We start from the raw sequence: 20614 nt of genomic DNA on the forward strand, positions 1-20614 counted from the left end.
TTTTCTTTTTTTTTTTTTTTTTTTTGAGAAAGGGTGTCTTCAATTCCATTTCTGGAAATATCTTGCTCCAAGTTTTCTTTTCACTTTTTGGAGGTAAGCTGCAGAAGCCACTAAACTGACCAGTTCTTGCTGGGCCACCTGGAAGTCCAGAAAGAGGTGGAGACACAGGACAGGGACAGGGCAGGAGGTCCACGTCCAGAGGTGGGTGGTGAAAGTGTAGGGCTCCCCCCTGAACCCCCACCCCTGCCAGGGAGGTTCTTGGGGCTGGGAGGGGCTGCTTCCAGACCTGTGCCCAGGGAAGGAAATCTCCTTAAGCAAATTGGCCAGATTTGGATACACTCATTCCTAAGTGTTCCATGAGGTAGGATTTTTCACTTGCATGCGGACCCGAGGATGGTATTCTAATTCCGACCTGACAGATAAGAAAACAGGCACAGGGGGCGCCTGGGTGGCTCAGTGGGTTAAAGCCTCGGCCTTTGGCTCGGGTCATGATCTTGGGGTCCTGGGATCGAGCCCCGCATGGGGCCCTCTGCTCTGTGGAGAGCCTGCTTCCTCCTCTCTCTGCCTGCCTCTCTGCCTACTTGTGATCTCTGTCTGTCAAATACATAAATAAAATCTTTAAAAAAAAAAAAAAAGAAGAAAGAAAGAAAACAGGCTCAGAAAGGTCCCGGATTCACAAATGCGCCATATGGGTAGACTCTGGGTAGATGGCCCAAGCCTTCCCCATCCGGGTGCCAGTGAGATATTAGGTTGAATCATATGAGATAGCAGGCTCTGTAGATTAAAAACAGATTCTTGGCAACTTCCTATGGTTCAAGATAATCTGAATGGCCGACCCAAATGCCCTGTCTCCTTTTCTGACTTGAGTTAAAGACACTTTCCGAAGCAGCCTGGGGGGCTGCCTGCTCTTCAGCTTGGAGGAGCTCCCCAACCTGCGCACTCCAGCCTTTCCACAAGCACCCCCGCCCCACAGGATCTAGTTTCAGACCCGGGCTTCCTGACCACTGTGCTGTGTGCACTGGGTGGCTTCTCGCTTCTCCTGGGCCTGGCTTCCCGTGAGCAACGACTGCAGCGCTGGACACGTCCCCTATCGGTCCTCGTGTGGGCAGCGCTACTTGGGCTAGGCCACGGCTTCCTGTTCACTGGGGGCCTGGTGAGCGCCTGGGACCAGGTGAGAAGAGCGGCAGGTGGAGCAGGGAGCAGGAGCACACCCAGGCCAAGAGCAGCCAGCAGCTTCCGGTGCCTCTGCTTCCCCAGGTGTCCTTTTTTCTCTTCATCATCTTCACGGTGTATGCCATGTTGCCCTTGGGCATGCGGGATGCCACAGCTGCGGGCCTTGCCTCATCACTGTCCCACCTGCTGGTCCTTGGGCTGTACCTTGGGCCTCAGCCGGACTCCCGGCCGCCGCTGCTGCCCCAGGTGAGAATGCACGTAGCACAGGATGCACCCAGGGGCCGGGCGGTGCGCAGGACTGGTTCTACTGGCCGCCATTGGTTCCTCTGAGCATGCGCCGACCGCTCGCCCAGCTGCGACTCCACGGCAGGGCGCCACACTAAGCACAGAATACAGACCCATAGCCCCAGACGGTGCCCTCAGGGAGCTGGTACATCACTGCAGCCAGAGGATGCAGACACTAGAAGACGCCTCTGGGCCCACGGGGAAGGGACTTCACCAGGGGACCAGAGTTGTGGGGACAGATTTGAATGACAGAACCTTCAGAGAGAATGTAAAAATTGGAGCTTGAGTGGTTTTGTGCTCGGGGGCCGCGGAGGGGCTTAGATGGTGGGGTGGTATTCCAGGCAGAGGAAACCTGTGTGCAAGGGTTTCTAGACCTAGGAGGCCTCTTTGGTGCACAACTGAGTCTAGAGCAGGGATACTGGGGCCGGGAAAGCGCCCCCTACGGGCATGGCAGTGTGGCACCGATTGCCTGGAAATACTTAAGTCTCAAACTGTGAGTCCTCCTCAACCCTCTTGGAGAAACTCCAGCTGCACGCGTAACCACTGCCCCACCACCTGCGGCCAGCACCCTCTAAGGCTGATCCTCTCCCCCAGCTGGCAGCAAACGCCGTGTTGTTCTTGTGCGGGAACGTGGCTGGAGCCTATCACAAGGCACTGATGGAGCGCGCGCTCCGCGCCACGTTCCGGGAGGCCCTTCGGTCCCTCCACTCGCGCCGGAGGCTGGACACTGAGAAGAAGCACCAGGTATGCTGGGCCTGGGAGGCTAGGCGGGACCAGGGTTTGAGAAAGGAGTTGTTTATATCACACAAGGGGGCTCCTTTGCAAGGCGAATGACTTTGGGCAAGCTACTTGCCCTTTTCTCTCCTCCTTTGTAAAACGTGGCTACCACCCACCTTGGAGAGTTAAGTCTCAAAACCCCTGAAGCTTGTAAAAGCAGTTTTTCTTTTTAACATTACTCCTTTTTTTTTTTTTAAGATTTTATTTATTTGACAGAGAGAGAAAGATCACAAGTAGGCAGAGAGCAGGCAGGGGACAGGGAAGCAGGTTCCCTGCTGAGCAGAGAGCTGGATGCGGGGACTCGATCTCAGGACCCTGAGAACATGACCTGAGCCGAAGGCAGAGGCTTAAACCACTGAGCCATCCAGGCACCCTGTAAAAGCACTTTTATGATACTAAATGAAGAACTTTAATTCTGGCATTGGTGCTGGGAGTTCAGTCCCTAAAGGTGATTAGTCCCTTAGTGCAGGATGGGGTGCTGAAGCCCAGCTCTATGTGATGGGGAGGACCTGGGGGAGTACTCTGGGGCACACTAGTGGAGCTGGGGAAGTGGGTGAGCTCCTAGATTGTTGGGAGGCTGGCCTTAGGTTTCAAGAAGCTGGTTGTTCATAGTGATCTCCTCTAGGAACACCTACTCTTGTCCATCCTTCCTGCCTACTTGGCCCGAGAGATGAAGGCAGAGATCATGGCACGGCTTCAGGCTGGACAGGGGTCACGGCCAGAGAGCACCAACAACTTCCACAGCCTCTATGTCAAGAGGCACCAGGGAGTCAGGTATGAGAGAGGATGGCCAGAGGGGAAGGTGGGATGGGCTGAGATCTTTGCCCCACCGACACCTTCTGCCCTGCCAGTGTGCTGTATGCTGACATCGTGGGCTTCACACGGCTGGCCAGTGAGTGCTCCCCTAAGGAGTTGGTGCTCATGCTCAACGAGCTCTTTGGCAAGTTCGACCAGATTGCCAAGGTCAGAGGGGACCTCCCTCCCTACCCAGGGACCTTCAAATGCCCACCCTGGAGAACCCTTTACAAGGGAAACTCCTGCCACCTACGATCCCAGTCCCATTTCAGAGCCCATGTATTCTAATGGCAGATATTCCAATGGAACTAGGAAACCCTTTCAAACAACCCCAGGTATGGAGCTGTTCACCACACACCTCAAACCTGGAGAGAATTCTCAACAATGCCCCACAAATGCCCCAATGACAACACCCCTAAATATGCTCAAGCCCTCAGTGTAGGGGGTCTCTGGACACTACAACCAAATCTAGAGAGGTTTTCAGATGTTTTAATCTTAGATTTTCCAAGGGAAGTCTCTGCCTCATGCAACATCAGTCCAGGCCAGCACTGCCTCCTGTTCAGACCCCAGGGATGCCCCCCCAACAAACCTAATCTTGGGTCTCCCCCAGAAAACTGCAGTCTTGAGGCCACACTCATGTGCTCAAATCTGAATACACCCTACACGTGCCAAAGCTGGGGGAGAGCCACCAACCTCAGCCAGCCCCATATCAAGTTAAGGGAATCCCTAGATCTGACTCAGAGACTTCCAACCTCAGAAGTTGTTCAGGAATACCATTTGCTCCCACTTGTCCCAGCCCCCTCGTGCCTCCTCTGACCTCTAACCAGGTGCCCCTCCTCCCTCTGTACACACACACACTCCCAGGAGCATGAATGCATGCGGATCAAGATTCTGGGAGACTGTTACTACTGTGTCTCTGGGCTCCCACTTTCCCTGCCCGACCACGCCATCAACTGCGTGCGCATGGGACTGGACATGTGCCGGGCCATCAGGTCAGCTCAGGTGGGCGGGCAGGAGGGCTACCCAGGGATGGATGTGGGGGAGGAGCAGGCAGGGTACTGGAGGACCTCTTGGAGAGAGGGAGGTGTATGGCATGCATAGGTGCCGAAGGTAGTGTTCAGACTGTCCCCTGCATACCCTGCTCAGGAAACTCCGCGCAGCCACTGGCGTGGACATCAACATGCGTGTGGGCGTGCATTCGGGCAGCGTGCTCTGTGGAGTCATCGGGCTGCAGAAGTGGCAGTATGACGTCTGGTCCCATGATGTCACGCTGGCTAACCACATGGAGGCGGGTGGCGTGCCAGGGTGAGACGTGGGGCTGCAGGAGGCCACAGGAAGAAACCAGCCAGGCCTCGCATGTGCTGCCATCCTATTCATAGTTCCCTAAAATGAGCACAATCCTACCTGGGGCTCAGGGAGATCCTAATGTGCAGGGAGGGGTGCTGGGAGACACCTCTGGGAGCACAGGGCCTTGTTTAAGGTCAGACCTCCAGGAAGGACCCTGGGAAAAAAATGAGAGGTTTGCAGGCCCTCCCTCCTGACTCTCACTGACCCCTCTTTCCAGACGAGTGCATATTACAGGGGCTACCCTGGCCTTGCTAGCAGGGGCCTACGCTGTGGAGGATGTATCCATGGAACACCGGGACCCATATCTTCGGGAGCTAGGGGAGCCCACCTACCTCGTCATCGATCCCCGGGTAAAAGCCCAGCCTGGACCCCATGGGCTGGCCCATACTAACCACCCACAGCTGACAGGCCTGATCTCTTCTCCTATGCCAAACATTGAATTCCTGGATTCCAGTGTGTGCATCAGCAGGGAGGAGAGCCAACCTTCTAAGGGGTGTGGGGAGAATGTAGAACGCATTTGTGATCTTGACTCTCAGCTCTCATATGCCCCAGGCTGAGGAGGAGGATGAGAAGGGCACTGCAGGAGGGCTGCTGTCCTCTCTCGAGGGCCCCAAGATGCGTCCATCACTGTTGATGACGCGCTACCTGGAGTCCTGGGGCGCGGCCAAGCCTTTTGCCCACCTGAGCCACCTAGAGAGCCCTGTGTCCACCTCTACCCCTCTCCCGGTAAGTGCATCTCCATCTGAGCCCTAGCACTTAATAACCCCACCCTCACCACCCCTTCCGACTTTCCTCTCCTCACCACCAGTGAGTCACTTGATAACATCCCGAGGCCCTGAACTGTCTGGTTGCCCCAGGCCCTGGTTCAGGCCTTTCCTTGCCCTTCCTTCCAAAGAAAGGGCAAAGATCTCTGCCCTCTGAGCTCACCTGAGATACAAAATCCTATAGACACTATGTCCATTGTTCCCCAGCCTCCACTCGGGAACCCCCTTCCATCAGTACCACAGAGGTATAGCCCACACTCATCCTGGGTCTGAAGCCAGTGCTTACAGCCATTCCCACTGGGAAATGTCTCTGTCCAACTCCATTCCTGAGATTGGACCCTCTCTTTTCATCCTCACTAGGACTGGGAAGGTGCGGGCAAATCGGTTCTTGTCCCACTCTCCAGCATTGGTGTGAGGATAAAATGAGGTGACAATGAAAATCTCACATGGCCTTGAAGGAAGTCATCCTGAGCAGGCAGGGGTCAGGGAGAGAGGGAAGAGAGGACACCAGGGGATGGTGGATTACTGGTTGATCCTGTGCGTGTCCCCCTCAGCTCATCGGTGACCCACTAGCTGATGCAGGAGCCTTTATCTCCCTGACTAGCTGGCTCTCAGGGTTGATGCTTGGTAACAAGTGCCAGAACCCTCTCTTGCAGGGACTGAGGGCATGTCCCCAAAGGCTTGCCCCAGGAATAGCTTCCTCAACCTGCTCTCCTCCACTTCACCTGATCTTCCCCAAACTTTCCCAGCCACCTTTCTGCATATCTTCTGCTTAGAATCTTCTCTACTGGGTAGACCCAGTTGGGTATGTGGGATGACTTCAGAGTACCCTTTCTGTGTTCTATCTCCCCACCCCACCCACCCAGCAGGAAAGCAGGCCAGAGATCAGTGAGCACTGTGGAGTGGGGTGGGGGCAGGGGGAAGCTTGGCAGCAGTGGTTCAGGAGAATACCTAATACTGAGCCTTAACATAGAGTAGGGGAAGGGCCAGAAGGGCTTAGTGGGCAGGAGGGAGAGGAAGAAAGAATCCAAGACCCTTCTGACCCCTGCAGGATGAAGCCCCCCAGGGGGAGATAGAGTAGAGGGTGGGCTTTGATGGGAGCCCAGGGACTGTGAGACAGTGTTGGGTGTAATACCTGTGGTGAGATGCCCCCCAGAACCCACGCCACACCTCCCCAAGACCCACTAGTGTGCAGGCTAAGAAGTGTCAGGGTAGAGAGGTAGGAACCCCTAATTCAAGGGTATCTCCCAAGTCAGGACTTCACCAGCCCAGAAATTCACTTCCCACCCCCTGAAGTGCCAAGCCCTCAGTCAGATGTCAGAAAACCTGAGAATCACATCAGCTTACCCTTACAATGGGAACCTCTGGGGTGTTGGCACACGGTTGATACTAGTATATACCATCCATCCATCCAACCATCTATCCATCCATCCATCCTTACACAATCTTTTTTTAATTTTATTATTATTTTTTTAATTTATTTGACAGAGATCACAGGTAGGCAGAGAGGCAGGCAGAGAGAGAGGAAGGAAAGCAGGTTCCTTGCTGAGCAGAGAGCCCGATGTGGGGCTCGATCCCAGAACCCTGGGATCATGACCTGAGCCGAAAGCAGAGGCTTTAACCCACTGAGCCACCTAGGGGCCCCCATCCTTACACAATCTTAAACCACTTACCATGTGGCAGGCGCTAAGCTAGTTCTTGAGAAGACAGAAATGAATAAAATGTTTTCCCTGCCTTCGAATAACATATAGGCATTGAGCAAGGTAGTTTGAAAAAAGGTAGGCTTAGGGGCGCCTGGGTGGCTCAGTGGGTTCAAGCCTCTGCCTTCGGCTCAGGTCATGATCCCAGGGTCCTGGGATCGAGCCCCGCATCGGGCTCTCTGCTCAGCAGGAAGCCTGCTTCTCCCTCTCTCTCTGCCTGCCTCTCTGTCTACTTGTGATCTCTGTCTGTCAAATAAATAAATAAAAAATCTTAAAAAAAAAAAATTAAAAAAAAAAAAAAAAAGGTAGGCTCAGACCGAGATGCATAGATGGGCTCCTACCTAGAACATCCCTTTTAATCTCCCTTCTCCTCCCCTATCCCTCTCCTATATGCCAGGTTTGGGTCTGTGGGGACAATGTGGCCCCCTGTGACACTGCTGCCTTCACTTGAGCCAGGGGAGCAGGAAAGAATGATCCCCAGACATCTGGCCCTGGGCAGTGGCTGCTGTGCTTCGCTCTCTTTCTTGGGGCTTTACTTGTCTGCTTGCTTTTGATTCTTTGCACACAGCATGCCTTCCTTTTACTGCGGAAAAGAATGAGTGTGACCAGGTTTGGTTTTTTCCTTCCTCCTTCCCTTCCTTCTAGGTTTTTTGTTTTCTGCTCCCACCACGCCCCAGCTCAGCCTGACCACAAGGGAGTCAGAATGTTTGGCATTGTCCCTCAATTTAAACCAACAAGGATCTTTGGGCATGCTGGGGGGATAGGCAAGTCTCCGCCTTTGGGATTTGGTTAGTCCCTAGGGAAGACGACCATCCCTCAAACCTACAGGGTTGTCTCATTAAGTGGTAGAAACTGAGGAAATAAGAGCATAAGAACCCTGGGTGTCTGAAGAGTCCGGAAGAACCTTTAAGGAATAAATGTGGTTTGACCCTTCCCTTAAGGGTAGGTGGGATTTGATGGAAAGAGGAAGTCATCAGAAGCAGGGGAAACACATCAGATGCTCAAGGCCAAGGACATGTATAGATATGGAATGCCTCACCCTAGAGAGGCTTCAGGGATGCTCAGCATTGCCTCATCTCCCCCTCCCCTGTGTTCTCCCAACAGGAGAAGGCCCTTGCCTCCTTCAGCCCCCAGTGGAGCCTGGACCGGTGAGGAGGCCCCAGCATCTCTGTCTGAGTGCTGTCTGAGACCTGCCTCCATCCTCCCTAGGGGGGCTGCTCCTGCTTTGCCCACATGCTGTGGAGGGTCTCCTGTGGTGACAGGCTGGGCTCTCACTGTGCAGGAGCCGTACCCCCCGGGGACTAGATGAAGACCTGGATACTGGGGATGCCAAGTTCTTCCAAGTCATCGAACAGCTCAACTCTCAGAAGTATGGAGAACAGAAGGCAGCTGGGAGGGGTGTGGAGCTGGGCCCCCAGGTAGCAAACGGGTGTGTTCCCCTGATGACCCAGCAGGAAGGGAGCAGCTTCCCTGCTCCAGCCCAGGAAAACACACATCTGGCCACCACGGCCCCCCACCCGCCTTGCCCTGCCCTTTCCTCTCTGGGGCTCACTGCCCCCCACCTCCCGCCAGACAATGGAAGCAGTCAAAGGACTTCAGCCCACTGACACTGTACTTCAGAGAGAAGGAGCTGGAGAAAGAGGTGGGTGTGGGGGGCGGCAGTGGAGAATTTTCTAGCCTTAGTTCCAAGGCCTTTCTGGCCTTGGAGAGCTGGCAAGCCCCATGGTCATACCTCATCCCTCAGGTCTGCTCAGTTTGTGATTCTAGGTTGAGGGACTTGTGCCTCTCTCCAAATGGAGGTAACCCTATAGATTGGATTACTAGGTGGGGATGGGAGGGAAGAGGCCGGCTCCTAGGAGAGCCATAGCAGCTACCTGAGACTGAATGGGAGGATGGGATACCTGCTCCTTGCCTGCAGTGGACACTGCCAAGGTTACGGGCAGCCCTGGTCACTCCTGCTGCCACACTGACCCCTGTCCTTCCAGTATCGACTCTCTGCCCTCCCCGCCTTCAAATACTATGCAGCCTGCACCTTCCTGGTCTTCCTCTCCAATTTCATCATCCAGATGCTGGTGACCAACAGGTGAGTGCCCCAGGCAAGGGTGGCCCTGAGTCTCGGACACAGACCACCAGGCTCCTGCTGATCCTTGACCCACGCTTTCTTCCTTTACCTACTTCCCTTTGGCTTCAGACGCGGAGCCACAGAGGAAGTATGTATTCTGGGGAAGCAGTGATAATCACAGCCTTCATTTTTACTATCACACATCCTGTGGACTGTCTACGTAATCTGAGCACTTTCACATGCCTATCTCTGGGTCCTGATCACTTTTCCATGAAACAGGTTCTGTTTCATTGAGAAGCCCAAATCTCATAGCTGATGAGCCTAGGAAGCAGGTCCTCATTTTTAGCCCATGGCTGGGAGGGGCTGCAAGGACTTGTCTAAAACGCAGCCAGGTGGAAGAGCTTTGGCCTGAAGGCTCAGAGACTGGCTTAATGCAGCCTCGGCCCCTCGTGAGCCCCTTGCCGCCTTCCAGTACTGTTCCTGCCCCACCCCACCACCGCCCTACACCCCCTCAGCTTTCCTGGATCGTTGGCATGCAATGCCTTTTATCAGCGCAGACCCCAGCAGGGGCCAGTTCAGATCCCCAGGACTGTTCCTCCCCACATCTCCCAGCCAGGGTGCACAGCACCCTCCCAGCACACAGAGCATCTTCTGACCCTTCAAGGCCTCACTCACTCTTGTCTCCCTTTAGGCCCCCAGCTCTGGCCATCACCTATAGCATCACCTTCCTTCTCTTCCTCCTCCTCCTCTTCGTCTGCTTCTCAGAGCACCTGACGGTGAGGTGGGCTGGGGGGGTGGAAGTGGTGAGCTGGGCCGGGGGGGTGGAAGTGGTGAGCTGGGCCCTTACCACGACCTGGCCTGAGGTGGGGTACCCCAGCCACATGGCTAAGGTTCTTGTGCTCCTTCCACAGAAGTGTGTCTTGAAAGGCCCCAAGATGCTACACTGGCTTCCCACACTGTCTGGCTTGGTGGCCACCCGGCCCGGACTGCGAGTTGCCCTGGGCACTGCCACCATCCTCCTCGTTTTTGTTATGGCTATTACCAGCCTGGTGAGGGCAAGAGGGGGCCCCAGGCAGCCCCGTCAGGGCCTGTTGGACCCATTAGAGGCTGAGTGGGGACCCCTGGATTTGGGAGAGCAGCTGCACTGAGGCCAGGGGTTTCTGGCAATGTTGGATGCAGTATAAAGAAAAAAATTAATCTGCCACCTGTATAATTGTTCATAGCTCTCTGGTGGACATCCTTCCTATCTTTTCTGTGTAGGCAGATATTCGCTGTTTAGCTCACTCACTATGATTTTGTAGCTGAGTCTAGCAGATTTTTCAGAACTTACAGAATTCTATCCCTGAAAGACACCTTAGGAATCACGCCCTAGCCAAGTCACAGAAGAGGAAGCTGAGGCCCAGAGAGGTTAAGTGGCTGGCAAGAGATCACACAGTGGCTCCACTGGCAGACTAGCACTCAGGACACCCTCTCCTCCCATCCCAGACTGCCCAGCAAGGACCCCAGCGCTAAGGCTCCCCCACCAGTCAGAAATGGCAGGACCTCCCCCTTTGGAGGAGTCTGGCCCTCATCCCTAGGTCAGCCGAAACCCAGCACAAGCCACCGCTGGGCCCCAGGAGCTGCCTGCCCACTGCAGCTCTTTACCTCCTTTTGCAGTTCTTCCTACCGGCAGCATCAAACTGCCCTTCCCGGGCTCCCAATGTGTCCTCCGTGGCTTTCAACCTCTCCTGGGAGCTCCCTGGGTCTCTGCCTCTCATCAGTGTCCCGGTGAGTGTTCCTCACAGCCCTGAATCACTTTATTTGGAGCCTGCCTTTGCCCGTCTGCTGCCCCTTTAGTTGAAAAACATTCCATCCTGTGAATTGGGATGGATATAAAACACATTTGGTGTGTGTTTGTGTGTATGATATTCCTTGTCCCCAGATAAGACCTGGCCCCTGGGAACGGTGGGACAGGAGCCCTGAAATATTCTCCCACCCCGGCATGTGGCATATGCCCCACCCCTTGACAGCCCCACCCCGCCCCACAGTACTCTATGCACTGCTGCGTGCTGGGGTTCCTGTCCTGCTCCCTCTTTCTGCACATGAGCTTTGAGCTGAAGTTGCTGCTGCTCCTGCTGTGGCTGGGGGCCTCCTGCTCCCTCTTCCTGCACTCCCATGCCTGGTTGTCCGACTGCCTTATCGCCCGCCTCTATCCAGATCCCTTGGACTCCAGGTGCGCATCGCCACGGAACAGAGGTGCCCAAAGCTGTCCTCGCCTCACTGACCTGAAAGGGGGAGGGTGGCTAAGGGTTACGTGGCACTGGGGGTAGGGAGGAGGCCATCGGGAAGGGGCAGGGCAAGGGGCAACCCTGATCCATGGCCTCCTCAGGCCAGGGGTGCTGAAGGAGCCCAAACTCATGGGAGCTGTCTCCTTCTTCATCTTCTTCTTCACCCTCCTTGTCCTGGCTCGGCAGGTAAGTCACCCAGCTCAACCCAACAGAGCTTCTCTTTAAAGGGGGAGGCGGGGTCCCCTTATTTGTGGCTTGGTCTCTCTCACCCTTTCCCTCAATCTTACATCTTCAGGGTTGAGCCCAAATAGTGTGTCCACCGGAAGCTTCTAAGTGAACCTTCCTGCTCCCTTTCTTTCTCCTTCACTCCCCAAGGGAGGTGCCCTCAAATTCTCCCTCCCTCGTCCCTCCCACCCCAAGTCCAAGAAAACCACCCATGAGAAAAAAATCTGCTGCCAAGTCTGTCTAGTTTGAATCTAGTTCCAAGGTAGCCTCCCCAGGGTAGTCAGCCCTTAGGCCTTCTCTCTAGATTGGGGAGTGGTATGGTTTGAGGCATCATGGAGTCGGTGGGGGGTGAACACTCAGGAGCTGAGGCTCCCCCTGCACCGTGTCTCCACTTGGGCCCCTGGTGACCTTGCCAGAACGAGTATTACTGCCGCCTGGATTTTCTGTGGAAGAAGAAGCTGCGGCAGGAGCAGGAGGAGACAGAAACAATGGAGAACCTGACTCGGCTGCTGCTAGAGAATGTGCTCCCCGCACACGTGGCCCCCCAGTTCATCGGCCAGAACCGGCGCAATGAGGTGATTCCCACCCCTGACTTCTGAGCCCCAGATGCCACAGGAACTAATTTTGGATGAAAATCTTGGCCCTCGGCCCATCATCTCTGGACTCCCCCACATTGGGTTGGGTGGCCGCCCGGGTCCCTGTCCCTGTCAGGTAGGTGCCTCTGTTTTCATAAGCTCTTAGGCTTAGTCTGCTCAGCACAGAACCTCTGCGTTCCAAGTACTTACTTAGAAGGAGTGTCTTCTCCAACCCATGGCCACTTCATACCTTCCAGAAGCTTCTTCGAGTGTTGATGGGAGATGTATGGAGAACATACACCCAGCCCTCTGGACCTGCACTATCCAGGATGGTAGCCAGTAGCCATGTGGGGCCATTTACATTTAAGTTAATTAAAATGGAACATTCAGGGCCTTAGCCTCACTGGCCACATTTCAAGTGTCTAAGAGCTGCTTATGGCCAATGGCAACCATATCAGACATCACATACTCAGAACTTTCCTACCACAGGAATTTCCATTGGTAGATGTTAATCTCCATCCTCAAATGCTCTCTAGTCAGACCATCAGAGAAGGTCACCCACATGTTAGCGCCATTTGGCCTGTACTGCCTGAACTTCTCCCTGTCTGCTATGGAGATACTGTTGGCCTGTCTTGAGGAATGTTAAAAGAAACATGTCAGGGTCTATTCACAGCTTTATGCCCCCACCAGTTCCTCTCTGCACTCAAAGTTGGCAGTAGATCTACTTCCGCTACTCTTATTTATACTGGGACTCTTGTAACTGTTCCTGTTTCTGTCTTCACACAGGCTGCTAGAAAGCCCAGAGCCAGAACCTAGGACTGACAAGGACTTCGTGTCACCCCTTTTGTGAACCAACTTCGAATAGGATTCCATCTTTCCTGTCTTACTTTTATTTTTCCTTTGTCACATTTCCCCTATTATTTTATCTTCCAAATTAGAAGCTATCTTTGTAAATTGAGTTAACTGGCTTAATACCCATGAGCAGTAAGATAGGACAGAAAGACAGTTCCTACTGATATGATCCCAGTTCTTGAAGAGGCACCTCTCACATTGCTATGAGGTGACCCTGACTCCAAACCCCTATCTCTCCTGGAATGATAATGAGACTCAATCTTTGACTACCGAGTCACACATCCAGGGTAACCTGGCCCTATCCCTCTCCCTCTTTTCCAATCCTTCTTAAATAGAGGAGTAAGAGTATGGACACAGGGAAGGGGGCCCATGCAGACCCACAGGGGGGAGAATGTGGCTTGCTCCCTCATCCCAGCCTCCCACCCTCCAGGACCTCTACCACCAATCCTACGAGTGTGTCTGTGTCCTGTTCGCCTCAGTTCCAGACTTCAAGGAATTTTACTCTGAATCCAACATCAACCACGAGGGTCTAGAGTGTCTGCGGCTGCTCAATGAGATCATTGCAGATTTTGATGAGGTGACAGCTCCAAGGGTCCCCCAGTCCTGGGTGCTAGAATTTCCCACCAGTCCCTCCTGCCCACTTGCTCTCCGGCCAGGGGCCCATGCTCCTCTCCCTGGCCCTGCCGCTCCTCTGATCCCCAGCTCTCCAGCGACTCTTCCCATGATACAGTCTCCCTCCTGCCACACTCCCTGACCCCCCAACCTGGTCCTTTGTCTCTAAAGGCCTGGGACTGGGCTTCTGAGATGGAGGAGGGAGGGAGTAAGAAAGACTGGGGACACAACCTCCTTTCTGTACAGCTGCTCTCAAAGCCCAAGTTTAGTGGGGTGGAGAAGATCAAAACCATCGGCAGCACCTACATGGCAGCCACAGGCTTAAATGCCACCTCTGGACAGGACACACAGCAGGTACAACCTCCCTTCCTCGCCTACCAGCCCCTCTCTGGGCTTGCACTGCTGGGCCCTCACTGCCCCATCCTGGTGGACCGGCCCATTGCTAGGATGCTGAGCGAAGCTGCAGCCACCTGGGCACCATGGTGGAGTTTGCAGTGGCCCTTGGATCAAAGCTGGATGTCATCAATAAGCACTCATTCAACAACTTCCGCCTGCGTGTGGGTGAGGGCCCTCTCTTGCTGGGCCAGTCTGGGACTTCCTCTTCACCTTCTTAGACTCTTCCTCCCCCAAGTCATTTGTTAGCTACTCTCCATCTCATCCCTGGACCCCCTCCAGCCTCATCCCTGGAGGCAGAGCATGAAGCTGCTGGGCCAGGATCTCTGGGGGTCAGCTACCCCTTCCCTAAGCCACATACCTCCAGACCCATTCTCCTTTCTTCTGAGATCTCCAGGTCCTTCACCATAAGTCCTGGAGCTTCCTTCTCCTCTCTCCCTCCTCAAATCTTCCCCCCACCACCTCCCAGGGCCCCTCTTTACCATACCTCTTGTCAGGGTTGAACCATGGACCTGTAGTTGCTGGAGTGATTGGGGCCCAGAAGCCTCAGTATGACATCTGGGGCAACACGGTGAACGTTGCAAGCCGCATGGAGAGTACAGGAGTCCTGGGCAAGATCCAAGTGAGGAGGCACATTGGAGGCACAGGGTTGGGGGAGGGGATAGGGCTACCCCCACACTCCAGGCTCACACCCTTTCAATCACAGGTGACTGAAGAGACAGCCCGGGTGTTGCAGTCCTTAGGCTATACGTGCTACAGCCGGGGCATCATCAAGGTCAAAGGCAAAGGGCAGCTCTGCACCTACTTCCTGAACACAGATTTGACACGAACTGGCCCTCCCTCAGCCACCCTAGCCTGAGACCCCCACCCATCCTCTCTATTCTAAGATCTTCAATAAAAAGACTCCGGGGGCACCTGGCTGGCTCAGTGGGTTGAGTGTCCAACTCTTGATCTCGGCTCAGGTCATGATCTCAAGGTGGTGAGATTGAGCCCCACATTGGGCTCAGCACTGAGTATGGAGCCTGTTTAAGATTCTCTCTCTCCCTCTGCCCCTTCTTTCTCTCCTCTATCTATTAAAAAAGAAGCAGCAGCAGCAGCTCCTGGTATAGCTACAGAACACCTTGCCTCTCAGCAGGATGCTTCTTCCCAAGCTAAACTGAGTGTCCATACACGAGTATGATCATGAGTGTATTAGAAAGGAGTGATTCTTCACAAGCTCAGGAAGAGGACTGCCTCGGTCTCCCTGCCTGATTCCAGCATTTTGTACACCTTGGAAGCATAAAGAATTTTAGCCACATGGCTCAAAATAAGGATTTGTCTTTTCCTGTTTCCCACCCACAAATATTGGCTAGGAAAATGTCATTTGATCTTTATTCATTCAATAAACACTAAATAAACATCTACTCTGTGCTTCCAAGACAGCATGGGCACTAGAGGTCTGGGAAATGATCTGTTGGGTCCCTCCCTGTTGTCAAATTGACCCATGCTTTCCAGCCAAGACATGTAGACAGTTTGGGGCTTCTCTTGTTCTCAGGTCCCTCAGATACCCTCTAGCTTCCTTCTGCAGGTGCTGATTTAGATGGGTCTTGAAGTATCCCTGGTTCATTCCTCCTTGCTCATATTTGGAGTCTGTGAGCAATACCTTGACATCCTAGGTTTGTTACAGATGTTACACATGGATTCTTGGTTTTTCTCCTAGTTCTTTCTTTACAGGAGAGATTACGAAAGTACACTGCTGCCACTTCTACCATCTTCCTAAATTGCAGTTGGAACAGAACCAGTCTCAGGCTCTCTAAAACAACAGTCATCACTCAGGAAGAAAGACTTAACTCTCTCACTTACAGGAATCTTAATTTCCTAAGAATGACCAGGGTTACGGAGGGCATCAGAGTGTATTTTGGGTAATGGCAGAAAGCTGATGTGCAGAATTCCACGGACTGAGATCTGATGAGTTTGTTTTCAAGTGAGACCTCTTTGGAAAACGGAGGGAAGTCCCCTAGAACATTGCCCACTGAAAGGACAAAGATGAGTAGCAGGAAGTTGGAGTCATGGTAACAGTGATACCCATCACAAGCTTCAGGGTAGAAGTCCCACAGCAGGGCTGAGTGTACTTAGAACACCCGCTGATTCAGGGAGTCTGGGCTGATGGGCCCTCATGGGTGGTCTTCCTTGGTTAGCTCCTTCAGGGCTCTGTAGCCCTGTGTAGTTCCAAGGATGATCTGCAGAGCCTCGGAATGTGGGAGGAGAGGGGATTCTGGTTTCTGTGCCTTTGTGTCCCTTTCCAAACTGAAAATCACGGGAAACTAAAGGATGTGCCTTTCACCTGTTGAGAAGGACCCCCTCCGCTAAGAGTGCCAGGAGCATCCCTCTTGCCCCTAATGCACGTGCCCCACACAGGGCTGACCCAACGTGATAGCAGTTTTAATCTCAAAGCGGCTCCAGGCTTTCACTCTGCCCTTACCTGCCCCGCCCCGCCCCTCCCCTCCCTCTTCCGCTCCACCCCACTCCCGTTCTACTCCTCCTTCTCCTCGAGGTAAACTGGGTCAGGCCAATGTGGGGAACATTCTGCCGCGAGGACCGCCAGCGTCCTTCTACCAGCAGCAGCGCCACCACCACCAGCAACCCCCAGGGCTAGCTCAGTTCGCTTCACTGGAGAGCGTCGATGGAGTCGGCGAGGCTCCCAGAGGGGCCAGCCTCGGAAGGGGCGGGGGCGCCCCTCACCGTCTGGCCCAGGGTGCCCCTGCGGCGGGTGCTGGACGCCTCAGAGCCGGTGCCCTCCAACAGCTTGGCGATGAAGCCCACGCCGGCCGAGCGCAGAAGTCCGCCGCCGGCGCACGCATACAGCACCGGGTTCACGCTACTGCTCAGGAAAGCCAGCGCGATGAACACGTGGCGCGCCAGGAACAGTGGGTCTCCCACGGGCGCCGCGCCCCTGCCGGCCAGCACCCGGCCCGCGTCGACTAGGTTCACCAGGTGGTAGGGCAGCCAGAAGGCGACGAAGGCCAGGATGATGAGCACCACCAGGCGGCCCGTGCGGCGGCTGCGGCGGAAGCGCCGGGCCTGCAGCCGGCGCCTAATGTCCGAGTAGCTGGCCACCACCACCAGGAAGGGCAGCAGGAAGCCAGTGAGGGCCTCGAAGAGCAGATGGAATGCCTTGGCTCGCTCGCTGGAGTACGTTGGGAAGCAGCGGGTCTGGTTGTCCTGTCTCAAGCTCACGTTGCGGTACATAATGACAGGTATGGCCAGCAGAAAGGACATCACCCAGATGCTTGCTAGCACCCACCAGGCAACGGCCTTGGTACGAACCTTCTGGGACACGAAGGGGAGGGCGACTGCCAGCGAGCGGTCCAGACTCATGGCCGTGATCAGCAGGACGCTGGCGTACATGCTGACTCCGCAGGTATAGTGAAACAGGCGGCAGCCAAACAGTCCAAAACCCCATGCGCCCTGGGCCACAGAGTAGAGGAAAAAGGGGGCAGTAAGCAATACAGCCAAGTCTGCCAAGGCCAGGTTCAGCACCAACAAGGCAGTGACAGAGCGCTTCCGCATCTTTACCAGGATGCTCCACACCACAAAGCTGTTGCCTGGAAGCCCCACAGCCAGCGCCACTGACAGTAGGATGATAGTCAACGGAACGATGAACATGACCCCTAGTGAGGAGGTACTGCCCAAGATGTAGGGTCCGTGGCCACTGCGAGGACCTGGAGGGTGAGGGCGAACACAGGCATGAGGGTAGGGAACCAACGTTTCCTGACACCTAGCCTGAGTACTCTAGTCCATCTCCAAAATCAGCAGAGGCAGATGCACCTCTACGATATATTGCCTTCAGCACTTCATCAACGGACCTGTCTTCAGGGGACCTGGCAGAGCACAAAGACTGGTTTTCTAACTGGATCATGGGGCTTCTTCCTGCCCACGGACCCAATTGCAAAATATGGAGCAACAGCAGCAGCAGTACTTTCATACCCTTTCTGCCTCCTTCCCTTGTGAGACCCAGAACCACATGGGGGATGGGAACCTTCCTTATCAAAGCTGCACCCCTCAAAAGCCTAATTTCTCTGTCACCTGCCAGGCCCTTAGCCCCCTCAGTCCCACTGACTTCCTCCAGTCACTGACCAACTCTCTCCAGAGCTGCCCAGGGCCCACCAGGAAGAACGGGGATGGGGAGGAGTCTGAGGCTACGAGACAAGAACAAGTCCTCCCCCGTCCTTTTAACCACTGCTCAGGCCTTCTTTGGAAATTCCTTTGCACCTTCTCTCACGGTTGTATCCTGCCTCATACCTCCCCTACCCCTAGGATACTTACTTCCAGGCTTTGCCGGGTACCGGTGGGAAGCTGTTGCCAATCTCAAGGCTGGGGCAGAGTGGCGTAGCCTATTCCCAGACCTGCCCCTGTTCCAGGGTCCCCAGCCCCCGGTCTGGTTGCTGTCAGCTAAGTCTGCCAGAGAGGAAGTACCAAGAAGCAGAGGAGGGGGAAGACACATCATGCTGAGGGTGGGGCTGAAAGTCCTATCCCTCCCTTCACTGTGGGGTGGAGGAGAATAGTCTTCGTGTTCCAGAAGAGCCTAGTAGGGAGGAAGACTCCTCAGGGGTAGGACCAGATGAGAAGAGCCCAGGAAGTTGCAGTGAGAGGAAAGGGGTGAGGGGAGTGAGTAGGTTGGGGTGTGGCCTCAGATGCAGGTCTAGACTAGAGAGTTGGATAGAGTACTAAACTGTCATACAGGAGAAGGAGGGAGGGACGCCCAAGAAGGGAAATGGGCTCAGACTGAGAGGCCAGAATATGGGTATCTTTATTTATTTATTTATTAAAGATTTTATTTATTTATTTGATAGAGATTACAAGTAGGCAGAGAGGCAGGCAGGAAGAAGCAGGCTCCCCGCTGAGCAGAGAGCCCGATGCAGGGCTTGATCCCAGGACCCTGAGACCATGACCTGAGCTGAAGGCAGAGGTTTTAACCCACTAAGCCACCCAGGTGCCCCTATGGGTATCTTTATACCACTGTGTAAATAATGTAGATTTTTAGGTTAATAGGAAGTGTAGGTTAGACCTGTGGCTAAGTTATGGGTTTGGGTTTAGGTAACATCAGGGCTTAAAGAGAACAGCATCCTGTCTTTGGCTTGGGTTCAAGCCATGAATGGAGTTGGAGGGGGAAGGCCCTCCTCCAGCACCTGCATCTATTCCCTCATTTAAAGCGGTTGCTTCAGCTCTAGGTCAGTCAGTTCTCCCTTCCCTTTGGCAGAAGCTGAAGTCCAAAGGATCTCCTTAGTATCCCACAGAATTTCAGATTCTGCCCCCTTCCCCAGCCACTTGCCTTACACTTGCCCATGTGGCTTCCCTGCCACATGAATCTGGATTTAAGATCTGGGCACTGGTCAAAGAGGTCAGCAGCACCTCTTTCCTACCTTCCCATGGTTGGCTGTCTGGTCCCACCTTAGACACACAGAAAAAGTAGAGGCTGAGCAGAGGGAGAGGAGGTAGTGGCAGTGATGCCTCACACCTGCCCTGCCAGGAGGGGAAACCAGGAATGTGCAAGGAGGAACAGCCCCCCCAAATGGTCACTCTTCTCCCTTCCTGGAGGGAGGGCAGTCTCCCGCTTTGACCTCTCCTGCAGGGGTTAACATCCGAAACATCTTTCCTTCAATCTGATTGTGAGCCTTCCTGCTTCCCTGCCAACTCTGTCACTTGTCAGGAAAGATGCGGCCTGTGATGGTGGTCATGGAGGTCCTTTACCCTTCGCAGCAAGCCCACTTTCTCTGCTTTGAGGAAAGCCCGGTGCAGAGCCGACCCAGTAGCTGTGAGGCAGAGGATGTGATGCAAAGAAATGGGCTAAAACCGCAGCAGGAAGGCAGGGTTGAGGAAGGGCCTTCTGATCACAGTTGTGAGACGGGGACTTTGGAAGAGAGGAAGTTAGGGAGCCTCTGCCCCTGCACATGAGAGCCGGAAGAAGCCCCTGCTGTCCATGTCTGGGGAGGTTCTGACTCACGGCTCCAGGGTCAACCAGAGGCTCCATCTGATAGAAGCTGAGCTGTCTTTGCCTCCTGTCCCACACTACTCCCCACCTCCATGTCTCTCAATGGCCTTTTTTTCTCCACCCCAGACTAGCTACTCTAAGCGTACTTCCTGACCCCCACATCCAGAGCTCCACCCCGCCCCAGTTTGGGTGGCCCTGGCGTGACCCTGAGGACCGAATTTCCTTAGCTATTTCTTGACCTCTGCCTGGGTGGTGTAAACAGTGACTAAAGCAGAACCTGGGGTGACGGTCCGAGGCAGCACTCAGGTAACCAGCCAGTGATGTTTGCCAGGGACTGAGGGGACCAGGACAAGAGGCTTTCAGCACTAAAACTGGGAAAGTCTTGGGCTAACCTGATGAGTTGGTCAATCTAGTGACCACATGTGTGTGCATGTGGACACCCTCTAAAAATGAATCCTATCCTACCTCTCCAAACCCAAAAGCGTCTGGATCCAAAACAGCTTCGGGACCTAGAGATGGAAAGACTCCCAAAGATGGGGGCGAAGAAGTATTAGAGAGTGCTGAGTTCTTGGGGGAGTCAAGATTTGGCAGAGAGAAAAAAAGACAAAGAAGGGGAGTGCCTCCTTGAAAAATTCCTGTCCTCCAGCCATCCACACCATTCCCCATACCTGCTCAGCCCTAGGCCTCAAACGTCCCCAGGGTGAGCATGTGCAGTCTCCTGGGGTCCTTTTTGAGTCAGGTGACCTTTGGGGGAAGAGTCAGATTCAGAGAGGAAGACAAATATGACGCCCAGGGCTCCTTCCCCACTGTACCAGA

General features: G+C 54.3%; 2 protein-coding genes across 5 annotated transcripts in view; one reads left to right on the forward strand and one right to left on the reverse strand.

Moving 5' to 3' along the window:
* ADCY4 (adenylate cyclase 4) overlaps positions 1–14741 on the forward strand; it is a 16023-nt gene extending 1282 nt beyond the window's left edge. For 2 of the 4 annotated variants that reach the window (XM_032856257.1, XM_032856256.1), the window contains exons 3-25: positions 974–1171; positions 1258–1419; positions 2053–2202; positions 2861–3009; positions 3087–3198; positions 3895–4022; positions 4177–4335; positions 4595–4727; positions 4930–5103; positions 7946–7989; positions 8124–8210; positions 8414–8483; positions 8827–8924; positions 9595–9952; positions 10560–10670; positions 10931–11115; positions 11272–11356; positions 11812–11970; positions 13253–13399; positions 13681–13788; positions 13881–13995; positions 14325–14449; positions 14534–14741. In XM_032856257.1, coding sequence (XP_032712148.1) covers positions 974–1171; positions 1258–1419; positions 2053–2202; positions 2861–3009; positions 3087–3198; positions 3895–4022; positions 4177–4335; positions 4595–4727; positions 4930–5103; positions 7946–7989; positions 8124–8210; positions 8414–8483; positions 8827–8924; positions 9595–9952; positions 10560–10670; positions 10931–11115; positions 11272–11356; positions 11812–11970; positions 13253–13399; positions 13681–13788; positions 13881–13995; positions 14325–14449; positions 14534–14686 — 3210 coding nt within the window. In that variant the 3' untranslated portion in view covers positions 14687–14741. Of the gene's footprint in view, positions 1–973; positions 1172–1257; positions 1420–2052; positions 2203–2847; positions 3010–3086; positions 3199–3894; positions 4023–4176; positions 4336–4594; positions 4728–4929; positions 5104–7945; positions 7990–8123; positions 8211–8413; positions 8484–8826; positions 8925–9594; positions 9953–10559; positions 10671–10930; positions 11116–11271; positions 11357–11811; positions 11971–13252; positions 13400–13680; positions 13789–13880; positions 13996–14324; positions 14450–14533 lie in introns of those variants that run through there. The other 2 variants (XM_032856258.1, XM_032856259.1) reach the window with 2 other exon arrangements.
* Positions 14742–16351: 1610 nt separating this feature from the next.
* On the reverse strand, positions 16352–18527 carry LTB4R (leukotriene B4 receptor). The gene is made up of 2 exons (XM_032856260.1): positions 18133–18527; positions 16352–17528 (listed from the first exon to the last, which is right to left on the reverse strand). The coding sequence occupies exons 1-2, from the start codon at positions 18311–18313 to the stop codon at positions 16474–16476; spliced, it is 1236 nt and encodes a 411-aa protein (XP_032712151.1). The 5' UTR covers positions 18314–18527; the 3' UTR covers positions 16352–16473.
* Between the last annotated feature and the right edge of the window lie 2087 nt (positions 18528–20614).

The sequence above is a fragment of the Lontra canadensis genome, unplaced genomic scaffold (genome assembly GCF_010015895.1).
Source record: "Lontra canadensis isolate GAN:19392208 unplaced genomic scaffold, GSC_riverotter_1.0 scaffold12, whole genome shotgun sequence".
NCBI lineage: Eukaryota > Metazoa > Chordata > Mammalia > Carnivora > Mustelidae > Lontra > Lontra canadensis.

What these genes read in the sequence shown, in the direction of transcription:
- LTB4R (XM_032856260.1), bottom strand. Translation starts at nt 18,313, where the DNA reads ATGATGTGTCTTCCCCCTCCTCTGCTTCTTGGTACTTCCTCTCTGGCA. An exon ending in GTACCCGGCAAAGCCTGGAA is followed by an intron (nt 17,529 to 18,132) that starts GTAAGTATCCTA and finishes CTCACCCTCCAG; the next exon opens with GTCCTCGCAGTGGCCACGGA.